We start from the raw sequence: 12,834 nt of genomic DNA on the forward strand, positions 1-12,834 counted from the left end.
TCACTTCAAGTTTTTTAAATGGAACACCCTATATATTTTTACATATTCTTGTAGCTCATCTCGAGAGCTTTCCAAAACACTTATGACAAAGTATTTTTCATTAAGTATTTTTTAAGTTATAAGGCTTCATAGTTGCAGTATTTTGACATAAAATACAAGATATCTCATAAAATATTTATTTTTTGATTACCTTCCTCTAATACTTTTATGCACAGAATAACGAGACGAATCAATTGGCATAATTAAAACACATAATTATATTAAAGTAAAAATCTGAATTTGTGAAATTAACAGTTACACATTTTTACTTTAACATAATTATGTGTTTTCTTTACACCAATTGATTCGTTTCATTATTCTGTGCATAAAAGTATTAGAGTAAGATAATCAAAAAATGAATATTTTACGAGATATCTTGTATTTTATGTCAAAATACTGCAACTTTGAAGCCTTATAACTCAAAAAATACTTAATGAAAAATACTTTGTCATAAGTGTTTTGGAAAGCTCTCGAGATGAGCTACAAGAATATGTAAAAATATATAGGGTGTTCCATTTAAAAAACTTGAAGTGACTTTCACGTGACCTTCAAATGACTTTTCAAAGTCAAACCAATGGTACCATCTTATAACCCCCGAGAAACCATACAACTTTCGTCTGAAACATTTTTCTCTCCCGGACTTGTTTTCGAGATATTCGACTGGATGGATTAAAATGGTCCACCCTGTATATATATGTATAAATACATATATATATATACATATTTATTATATACATATATATATATATATACAGTTATTTATTATTAGAAAAAAATGAATATTACTGAAAATTATTGTTTATTATATATTCTTAATATATATATATATATTTATTTTATTATTTACATTAATTATTAATAAATAAATATTATTATTTAAATATATATATATGCATATATATATATAATAAATATAATAATAATTTTTATTATTTTAATACATAATTTTTATATTAATATAATACATGATTTATATATATATATATATATATATATATATATATATATATAAATCATGTATTATATTAATATAAAAATTATAAAACAATTAGTTTATTAATAAATATATATAATATATTTATTCATTATTGCTCGATTTCACCTTTTCACGTAAAATTTTGGGTGCGTTCCTTTTGGACGCTTACACGCTTAAAGCGCTTATAAGCATTGCTTACGCTGTTCCATTTGAAGTTATAAGCGCTTATAAACGCATTAATGACGTCACTGTGACGTCACAACTTGTGCTCACAAATGCTTATTTCATTGAGATAGGGCAGCAAAAGCGTGAGCGCTTACGGCGCGTGAGCGTTTATATGGAAAACGCTCCCGTGGTATCGCATGATGAATAGAAAAATGGATTTAAATTGTAATGTAATTAATATATGATTAATAATTGAAATGTGATTTAAATTGTACATCAGTATAATGTATATGGTAAAATCTTTTCTACGTAATTCTTTAGGGGTAATATTGCAGTTTTCTCGCGATACTTATTAAAAATTAAAAGAATGTTTTCTACTTCTGTATTAAGTTTTAAAGAATCTCCATCGTCATCAAATAATATTTCGAACATCAAATAATATTTCGAACATTAACTAAAAAAATATAACAAAACTTGAGAGCGTAGAAACTACCAAGGCTGACAGTACTGTGTGGAAGTTTCAATTCTATTTTCCTAAGCAAATGCTATTTGACTAAAGCGTTGTTAGGCAAATGGCTCTATGAATCGTGCATCGATGCATTCAGTATTTATTTTGTAAGATTATGAATAAAAAATTATAAATATAATGTAAGAGTTCGGACATAGGTTGAATTAAGATTTTATTTGAAACTTCCACACAGTACTGTCAGTCTTGGTAGTTTCTACGCTTTCAAGTTTTGTCATATTTTTTCATACGGATGGGGCGAAGCCCCGTCCCCCTATGCACTCTCATCTAAGCATGTACTTTGCAATGCATATACAATTTCACATGGGTTGGCAACTTGCATAGTTACATTATTAAGGCTCCTGAGTAGTCACCGCGGCCATACTGAAATCGTGACGTCACAAGCGAGAAATAGCGAGAAATGACACCCTAATTTTTATTGCAACTGACATGTAAATAAAAACATATTTCAACGAAATGATACTACCAACTTCTTCAGCACACCTGTAAAAATGTACGGCTGGTAATCCTTTCTTTTGACAATTGATAAATAACTGTAAATTGAGTCCGAAATGAACCCTTGAAATGCGGAAAAACACGCGATTTGAGAGCTGTCGAAAGGAGAGGAAAATGTTACTTTACACAGTTTATTCCTTACACAGCTTGGCAGCCGTACATTTTCACAAGTTTCATAAATACGTTGCACATCACAACACTAGTAAAAAGCAAATAATTACGACGTAGGTTGTAACATAAATTGGGTTGTCATTTCTCGCTTCTGACATATTTCCCAAAAGAAGGAAAGAGACAGAACTATATGTCGCCACCGTCGACATCGAAGTTTCGTGGCGAGTACTCAGGAGCCTTAAAAAGGATTTATTTAAAATTTTGTGTAAGTTACTAAAACGCATGCGCGCGTGATTGCATAGCTAATTTCACAGTCATCGTCGTCATTTTACCGCACATGATTTTTTTTATTTTTCGGATAAACTATGGATCACCAAACGTTGTAAATAATTTATTCGTGACGACCTAACGATTCTGCATCGAATAAACTCTTGTTTAACTCGATTGAACGAAAAATAAAAATGTTCAACTAACTTTACATCGAAATTTTAATTATTTAATTAAAAAAAAACGATGAAACATTTTAATTAGACTTCCAATCATCTCCAAACAATTAATTAATTTTAATTAAAAAAAATCAAAGTAGTTCGGCTAACTTTACGGAGCTGTCCTGCCGACCTTTAAGATTTCATTCAACCAATAAAATGATGCTATGCGGCTACTTCATTGGTTGAACGGGATCTTAAGACGATCTTAAATATAAGATCGGACTATGAATACCGGTGTTTGATACGCGTATTAAATACTACTGGCCAATCATAGCCATTCCATTCTTTAGAAGACTGACCATGATTGGCTAGTATAGTACTTAGTACGCGTATCAAGTGCTCGGTGTAAACAAGGTCACTAATTCCAACCGCAACCGAACCCGCAACTTATAGTGTAATCACGACTTAAGGGTTAGGGAGCGTCCCGTTTGACCACGTCACGATTGACCACAGCCATATATATCGACCGATGCCTAGGGTCATCAGCAACGATTAACCAATCAGAGAGTCTTTTTAAACTGGCCAATTGGCGACGTAGTCAATAGACTCCCACCCAAGGGTTACTACAGCTATTGTAGACCCGGCCTAAGTTATAATGTATAGACAAATAATTGAATTAAAATTAATAAACAAAAAATATAGACTGCGCTCGTTTTGGCTGCTCGCACACTATAAGCGTCATTCTATCTCTTTTTGACATATAATGAGTAAAGGTTGGAGAAGTTAATTTTTTTTAAACTAAGTTAAGTTGAAAGTTAATTGGTAATAAATTAAATAAGTTAACATTTAAAGTTAAAAACAAAAACTAACTTAGTTAAAAGTTAAATTAAAAAGTTAAAAATTAAAGTTAAAAGTTAACGTTAATTATATAAAACTACATTTTTTGCATAATTAATCTTTTAATTAATATTTTAATTTAGGCTATAATAAAAAGATATATAAAAAAGTAGAAATAATATTTTTCTTTCTTATAAATTATAAAAGACTATCTTTTTATTATTTTTTATTTTTCTTTATATATTATTAATTGGTAAATTACATTATTAATTAATATTATTAAAATATATCTAAAATACAAAAGAAAAGATATAAAATACAAGAAAAAGGCAGAATATTTTTATTAAATAAATATTTTTATTAAAATATAATATTAATTATAAATACTTATGAATTATTAGTTAATTTTAAATACAGTTCTTCTAAAGTCCCTAATTTATTTCTTTCCCAAGTACTCTAATAATTCTTTATCTAATAACAAATCGACATATAAACAAATAAAATATTAAATATATATATATATATATATATTTTATACATTACAATCATCAATTTTCATATGACTTTGATATTAATAAATTATTTATTAACTGGTATAAAAATAAGTTAAGTTAAAATTAACTAGTGTAAAGTTTAAAGTTTATGGCATTAAAATTAACTAAGTTAAGTTATAAGTTATTAACTTTTTAACTTACCTTTTAACTATTTAACTTGTTACTACCCAACCCTGGTAAAGGCACAATTTCACGCAGCGAGTAAAAGCTGGCATTTTACCCCCACTCCACCGCCACGCAAAGCAGCATTAAAAAGCTGTTCACTATCGCCTCTGTCCTTTTCATGGAGCGAATAAAAGCTGGCGTTTTACCCTCATTTCATCACAACGCAAAGCAGCGTTTAAAAAGCGATAATTGCTGATATAACCGCAAAAATGGAGTTAGAATATAATCAATACGTCGAGTACATAAAATATAGACATACAGTAACGGTTATAGCTGAAATTAGAAGACGGCGTATAGCTGCTGCAGTTGCTGTGATGTGTTTGTGAAAAAAAAAGTAATAAATATAAGAAGAAAAGGTTTTGGGTAGCTCCGATTTTTAAAAATTTTTAAATTTTTAAAATTTACTGTATGTATATAAATTAAAAAATACTGTATGTATATAATATACAGGGTGTCTCATAACTAACGAGCCAATGCTCGTGAGCGGGTAGAGCGGGTTAAATGCAATAGAAAAATCCTGTACCATTTTGCGATTTTCAAAATAATTATTGAGAAATTAATTTATACAGAATGGCAAATCCAACGCGAGTATCAGCCTGCCGCAAAAAAAGATAGCAAGAAAGACGGCCCTAATGACGGTCGCTAAGTGCGCGCGGCATAAATAGGCGCCATTGCCTCGCGGTACCAGGGGCATAGACGAGAAGCGTTGATAAGAACAATAGATTAGCGATTATTATTTAGCGACCGGCCTAGCGGTGGGTCGTCCATCTCGCCATCTTTTTTGCGGCGGGCTGTTACTCGCGTTGGATTTGCCGATCTTTGTAAATTAATTTCTCAATAATTATTCTGAAAATCGCAAAATGGTACAGGACTTTTCTATTCCATTTAACCCGCTCTACCCACTCACGAGCGTTGGCTCGTTAGTTATGAGACACTCTGTATACTAACTTCGTCCATATTTTCGGGTGCTGTCAATTGATTAAACCCTTCAGCCATAATTTCTTCTTTTATACACTTTTAATTATGTAAAATAATTTAAACTTCAGCGTTGCTTCAATTCGCTAAAAGTTGGACTGTGTCGAACTTTGAGCGTTCATTCGCTGGATTCGCCATTCTAGCGAAAATTGATGGAGTGAAGGTAGAACGCCAGCTTTTACTCGCTGCGTGAAATTGTGCCTTAACAGAGATAAAATGACGCTTACAGCGTGCGAGCGCCTAAAACAAACGCAGCCATAGTGTATGTATTTTAATGTAAGATGCCATAGTGTAAGTATACGCAGTAAGATAGAAAGAGAAAGATAACTATAAACAAGAGAGTAAGTAAGACAGAAGGCACTGTCGTGATTGGTTACATAACTCACACATGCATGTGCAGTTGATTTTTAGGCCGAGTCTACAATAACTGTAGTAAGCCTTAAGTCGTAAGAAATGAACTAATCATATTCATTATTCTTCTCTAAAGTCAAATGTAATTGGTTAATTTCTTACGGCTTAAGGCTTACTACATCTATTGTAGACCCGGTCTTATCCACGCTAAGATCAAAGGTGCCGACAGAGAGTTGCGCTACTGTCTAATGTATATACTGTGGTTTTATTCTAGATATAGGTCGGTATTCATAATCCGATCTTATATTTAATACCTGCATTCATAGTCCTTTCTTGAGGAATAAGGATTCCTTATTTCTCATTCGACATTTCATAAACCTTCCTTGACCAAACAAGGAACTTTATTAGCTCCCTTATTTCAAAGAAGGTCACGAGCTTTCTTAAGGAGGAGATTTTAACTTTTTTTAGCGGATGATGCGCAAACATAACCTTTTCAAGTTTAGCTGTCACATTTCAATTTGTTATTATTTGTGATGTTACGCATTCACATTAAAAGTGCATGATGAACAACGAATTTTTTAACGATTCTGACGAAGGATTTGAAGATGAAAATGTAGAGGATTGGATTTTGTTGCGACTTGCGAAAAGATATATTCGTGATTGGGAAAATCCTGTGGAATTTTTCGAAGATGTTCCTTTTCAAAAAAGATATAGATTCAACAAAGGAGCCATAATCGAGATCCTATTACCTTTAGTGAATGATAAGTTAAGACGGTTCAATAATCGAGAACTGCCGATTTCTCCGTTAATGCAGGTCTTAATAACACTGCGTTTTTATGCAACGAGTAGCTTTCAGGTTTGTAAATTTTGTTCCGACACTATGATATATATATATATATATATATAAATTAAAATAGATAATTTATTTTTATTTTATTTATATGCTGTTTTAATTGCAGATTGTTAATGGAGATTTACGAGGATACAGTCAAGCATCAGTATCGAGAATTGTTGCACGAGTTTCCAGAATTTTAGCGTCACACTTAAGTGTATATATTAATTTTTCCACCGAAGAAAAACGTCGAAGGAATAAAAATCAATTTTATGAAATGGTCAACTTTCCATCCATAATAGGATGTATCGATTGCACCCAAATACTACTAAGCTATAATACAATATAATATTAATTATTGCTACCACAAACTTCTATAGCTTAGTTTACACCGAGCACTTGATACGTGTACTAAATACTATACTAGCCAATCATAGCCAGTCTTCTAAAGAATGGAATGGCTATGATTGGCCAGTAGTATTTAGTACGCGTATCAAAATATGTCGGTGTAAACAAGTGTGTCGATAGCATTTGCGTTGGTAGTGCGATAGCGAGTTCTCCAAACGCACCAGTAGTGTTCAGCATAACCTAACCTAACCTAACCTAATTTATTATAACTGACCGGCATAATACGTAATAAAGAAAAATTCAGCGATATATATACATCAATATTTAGATAAATATGACAATATTGACAATATTTATAAAATATTTACAAGATATTTATAATAATTATTTAAATATTTTATAAATATTTATATCAAAATATAACTTTTTTTCTTCCAAAAAGAAAAATCAGTAATATTAGTAAATCATACCTAAAATGTGAAATAGTATTTAGTTAGGTTTAAAATTGGTAATATGCTACGCTATTGCTGTTCATAGAGCTTGCTACCGCTATCACGCTATTGGCTCCGCGAACATTTTTGGTAGCGTTGGTAGCAGAGAGAAGAATGAGAGGGGTTATGCCCCCGTTTTTTAGAGAACGCTTTTTCCCCGCCGTACAGTGGCGCTAACTGGATCCACAATTGAGTTTTCGGAACTACGTGGCTGGATCCACTTTCCAGTGCCACGATAAAACGACCGATTGGTTCGAGTCCGTGCTAAATCCACAAATTGTGGTTCGTGTCCGTGCTAGATCCATAATTGTGGATTTCTAAAATACGAAACATATAATAGATTTATTAATATGTTTTATTAAATATTATTAGCTGCGTGATCTTTTTCCACTTTACATATATTATGAAGTAATATATACGTATATATAGAATTAAAATGCATATTTTATTTCACATAAAATTTAATGTTTTAATAATTTCAATAAAAAAGTATTTTAATAAAATATATATGTGTATATTACTTCAATAAATATTACCGAAATGAAAAATAAAATTATACGCAATAATGTTTCGTACTTTATTAAGTGATATGTATATGTGTACCAATCAACTGACACAATATATATGTATATATATATATATATGTATATATATATATATATATATATATATATATATATATATATATATATAATTTTATATATATTGACATCAAACACGATATAAATCGCATAATTTTTAATTACATAAATTGATAAATAATTAATATATTTTTATTATGATGTCATTTTAATCGCAAAAATCTCATTAATCCATTACAATTATTTTTGGACCGATAAAATGCGAAATGTTAAAATTTTATTTTCTATGCTAAAATGAAATACGATTCGAAAGACCGGAGATAAAAGAAGGCTCGTGACGAGACTTCGGCACTCTCTTTAATGTTGGCTATCTCGCTTGCTCCTTACTCGTTCTCTCTCTCGCTTTCCTTGAGCTCCAGCATCGAAGATCTTTAGGCTCCTGAGTAGTCACCGCGGCCATACTGAAATCGTAACGTCACAAGCGAGAAATAGCGAGAAATGACACCCTGATTTATATTGCAACTGACATGTAAATAAAAACATATTTCAACGAAATAATACTACCAATCTCTTCAGAACACTTGTAAAAATGGACGGCTGATAATCCTTTCTTTTGACAATTGATAAATAACTGTAACTTGAGTCTAAAATGAATCCTTGAAATGCGGAAAAACACGCGATTTGACAGCTGTTGAAAAGAGAGGAAAATGTTACTTTACACAGTTTATTCCTTACACAGCTTGGCAGCCGTCCGTTTTCATAAGTTTCATAAATACGTTGCACATTACAACACTAGTAAAAAGCAAATAATTACGACGTAGGTTGCAACATAAATTGGGTTGTCATTTCTCGCTTCTGACATATTTCCCAAAAGAAGGAAAGAGACAGAATTATATGTCGCCACCGTCGACATCGAAGTTTCGTGGCGAGTACTCAGGAGCCTTAATCTAATTCAAAATTATCCGATTTAGTTGTTGTGATTATGTCTTATATGTATATCAGTGTCATTTTAAACGCAAATGTCTTGCTAATCCAATAATTACTTTTAACAAAATATGAAATAAAAGAGTTATTTGATTTTATTTCCTATTATAAAATTTTATATATATATATATACACATATATATTGTGTCAGTTGATTGGTACACATATACATAGCACTTAATAAAGTACGAAACATTATTGCGTATAATCTTATTTTTCATTTCGGTAATATATATTGAAGTAATATACACATATATATTTTATTAAAATACTTTTTTATTAAAATTATTAAAATATTAAATTTTATGTAAAATAAAATATGCATTTTAATTCTATATATACATATATATTACTTCATAATATATGCTAAAGTGGAAAAAGATCACGCAGCTAATAATATTTAATAAAACATATTAATAAATCTCTTATATGTTTCGTACTTTAGAGATCTATAATTATGGATCTAGCACGGACACGAACCATAATTTGTGCATCTAGCACGGACTTGAACCAATCGGTCGTTTTATCGTGGCACTGGAAAGTGGATCCAGCCACGTAGTTCCGAAAACTCAATTGTGGATCCAGTTAGCGCCACTGTACGGCGGAGAAAAAGCGTTCTCTAAAAAACGGGGGCATGATCCCTCTCATTCTTCTCTCTGGTGATAGCGAGTTCCCTGAACGCACCCATAGTGTCTCTTCAAACGCGCCCGTAAAGGTCTTGTTAGAGGTGTTGTTGTTTTTTTCTAACCTTTCTCTCTTTGACTCTTGTTAATCTAATATTCAAATTAAAAAAAGAAAAAAAGAAAATAAATAGTAGTGAAATTATGGAAAATGAAGAGATAGTACAATTACGTAAGCAAAAAAAAGAACTTTTAAAAAAAGCAATTCAATTAAAAGACAAACTAAAGGCTCAAGAAGATGACAAAGATCAACCATTAATTAATTTCAATATGTATTTGATTAATTATTTCTGTAATTAATTCTTTCCTATGCAAATTCTTTGATCAATAAACTTATCCATTCCAAATAATTGTAGCCCACTATCTTTTGATAATGAAGATTACAAATTATCGAAACCACAATCCATCAAATACAAGGCTAAATTATGTGAGATTGCGGGTCAGGTGACAGGAATAACATTCAAAGATATCAATAAAAAATGGTTATGCAACAATATTTTTATTTATACAGCAAGAGTGATAACAAAAACAATTTCCTTGAATCTTGAATTGACAGTGATTCTCATGGTATAAGAGAATTGCAAAATTCAATACGTTGTAACTAATTTTTTTAATGTTGTTTTTTTAATTTTTTAACTTCTCTTTTCAGGATATGGATGACTTTAAAATTGACAATATAATATGCTACTTTATAGACATTGAGCATTGTTACATGCTCGAAATATCTCCTTGGTTTGAGAAAATTACAAACATAAAAAACTTTTCTCTTCTTATGTCTGGTAAATAATCACAATGATATAAACTATAACAATTTTAATGCCATATAATAAATCATCCTTCTTTCAGCACTTTCCGATTACAATGAAAATAACATTCTTAGATCTAAGATTCTCCATAGTTTAGAATCAAATAAATATGCAACTATACAACCTTATACTCAGGAAAATGGAGGTATATTATTATATGTGCACTCATCCATAAATACAGAAAAAAACTATATAATATTCCAGTGGACAATGAAATTTTTGGAACTAACATGGCACGTTGAACATTTTTTTACAGTAAAACCTACAGATATAGGTAAAAAAATAAACATTTTAAATAGAAATTACAATAGTAGTTAAATAGATACAAAATATTATTAATTTGTTGATTTAGGAATAAAATTTTCTAAGGAAAATCGAACTTTATTAAAAGAATTTTGTGAAATTAGCTTGACAAAGGACAAACTTGTAGAATTATGGGATAGATTGTGCATTGCTATTGATAATTATGCTAAAAACACAAATGCATAAATGTATTTCTCAAAATACAATATTTGCAGAGAATATTTAAAATATTTTTATATGAATTATAACTATTTCATTATTTAAATAAATTAAAAGCTTGAAGTTTCAATATTAATAACTAAATAATTCTATAATTAAAATATAAAAAGTTTTCTTTCTTACTCCTTTACTTAAATTCCTTAAAGCAATTCCAAAAAAGTAAGCATGCTGATTAGAAAGACTACATTATTTTATTCTTAAAATTTTTATTTATTAAAAATTTTTTTTAAATTGGTTTAAAAATGAATTATTAGACTTAATTATATATAATTAATATACATAATTTTAAAAATATATAATTAATATATAATTTGTATATTTTAGTTCTTAAAATATTCAAACAGCAATGAAAATAAAGGGACATTTATAATGTTAAATAAGTTGATGCATAAAATTTATTAAAAGAAACTATTCTTTTCAATATATTATAACTATTAATATTTTTTTTCTATAAGTGTATACATGTGCGCATGCACATTATACATGTACAGAATATTTTTGCTTGAACAATTATTTCAAAAATTTAACATTATAAACAAAAATATTTGGAACAAAAACTATTTTTGTTTGTACTACAAAACCTAACCATGCATATTAAAAATCTATTAAAGCTATTGCATTAAAAAATTACGACAACAAGTTTAACTTTTTTTAATGAATTCCTATTTTATTGCATATTTTTAAAGTTCACGTCGAAACTTTCAAAATTTATTATAATAAAATTCTATTTAATAATTAATACTTTTTGAGTTACGATTTTTTACATTATTTTTTGTTAATTTATTATTTATTATATCTTTGACATTTTAAAAAATCGCATAACCGGCTAATACTTTATTCTTTCTGCTAAAAGTCTGATAGATATAATATGATGAAGGTATAATATTGCTATACTTTTAAAATTCTGTGTATTGATAAATTGGGTATTTCTGATGTTATATTACTCGGATATTAAGTGAATTTAAATAATAATGTTATATTATTCGGATATGTGAATTTAAATAAATCACTACAAACACGAAAATTATCATGATTTCAATAATACTCTGTTTCTTGACTTGACATTTATATCCAAACTCGTCTTTCAATTACAGGAATCATCTGAAAGAGAGACAAAAGAATTCTAAATACAGGGTATCCGGCAAAGATTGAATCACCGTTCGTGAGCAAGTAGAATGTATTAAACTGAACAGAAAAGTCCTTTACCATTTTGCGATTTTTGCGATAATTATTGAGAAATTAATTTAAAAATATCGACCAATTCGTGTGAGTATTAACACGTGGCAAGAAAAGCTAGCCCGCTGTCATGTAGTTGCTATAGTCGCACGCATAATACCCGTGTAACAGTGGGTTGTCTCTTCTCGCTGTGCTTTACCGACTGCTTGACAGCGGGCTGTCTTTTTGCAGAGCGCTAATATATTGGCGCGAATTGGTCGACATTTTTTAATTAATTTCTCAATAATTATTACGAAAATTGCAAAATGATAAAGGACACTATTCTGTTCAGTTTAATACGCTCTACCTGCTCACGAACGTTGATTCAATCTTTACCGGATACTATGTGTATATATATATACACAGGGTGTCCCATAATTCACGCACCACCGGTCAGGTGCAGGTAGAGTAGGTTAAATTAAGTAAAAAAGTTATCTACCAGTTTGCAATTTTCGCAATAGTTAATGAGATATTAATTATAAGAGATCAGCCAATCGGCGCTCGGCAGGAGCGCGCGACACGAAGAAGCCTTCTACTGTTACTTGATACTAGGCGTGCCGACGAAGCGGTGGGAGGAACGACTCTTGAGGAATGACTCTTCAGGTTGTCAATGCAGAGCGTTCCTTCCACCGTTTCGTCGGCGCGCCTAATATCAAGTAACAGTGGAAGGCTTCTTCGTGCCACGCGCTGTTGCCGGGCGCCGATTGGCTGATCTCTTATAATATTGCATTAATTATTGCGAAAATTGCAAAA

At 30.2% G+C, this 12,834-nt stretch overlaps 1 protein-coding gene across 1 annotated transcript; it reads left to right on the forward strand.

Annotated features, from left to right (window-relative positions):
• The first annotated feature begins 9,465 nt into the window (after positions 1-9,465).
• Positions 9,466-10,941, forward strand: LOC140666735 (uncharacterized). Its single transcript, XM_072894242.1, has 5 exons — positions 9,466-9,810; positions 9,895-10,105; positions 10,188-10,317; positions 10,385-10,618; positions 10,697-10,941. The coding sequence occupies exons 1-5, from the start codon at positions 9,683-9,685 to the stop codon at positions 10,831-10,833; spliced, it is 840 nt and encodes a 279-aa protein (XP_072750343.1). The 5' UTR covers positions 9,466-9,682; the 3' UTR covers positions 10,834-10,941.
• The last annotated feature ends 1,893 nt before the right edge of the window (positions 10,942-12,834 follow it).

The sequence above is a fragment of the Anoplolepis gracilipes genome, chromosome 6, assembly GCF_047496725.1.
Source record: "Anoplolepis gracilipes chromosome 6, ASM4749672v1, whole genome shotgun sequence".
In the NCBI taxonomy this organism is placed as follows: Eukaryota; Metazoa; Arthropoda; class Insecta; order Hymenoptera; family Formicidae; genus Anoplolepis; species Anoplolepis gracilipes.

Coding starts and splice junctions, on each gene's coding strand:
- LOC140666735 (XM_072894242.1), top strand. CDS start 9,683: ATGGAAAATGAAGAGATAGTACAATTACGTAAGCAAAAAAAAGAACTT. Junction 10,106..10,187: donor AATTGACAGTGATTCTCATG/GTATAAGAGAAT, acceptor TTCTCTTTTCAG/GATATGGATGACTTTAAAAT. Junction 10,619..10,696: donor AGTAAAACCTACAGATATAG/GTAAAAAAATAA, acceptor TTGTTGATTTAG/GAATAAAATTTTCTAAGGAA.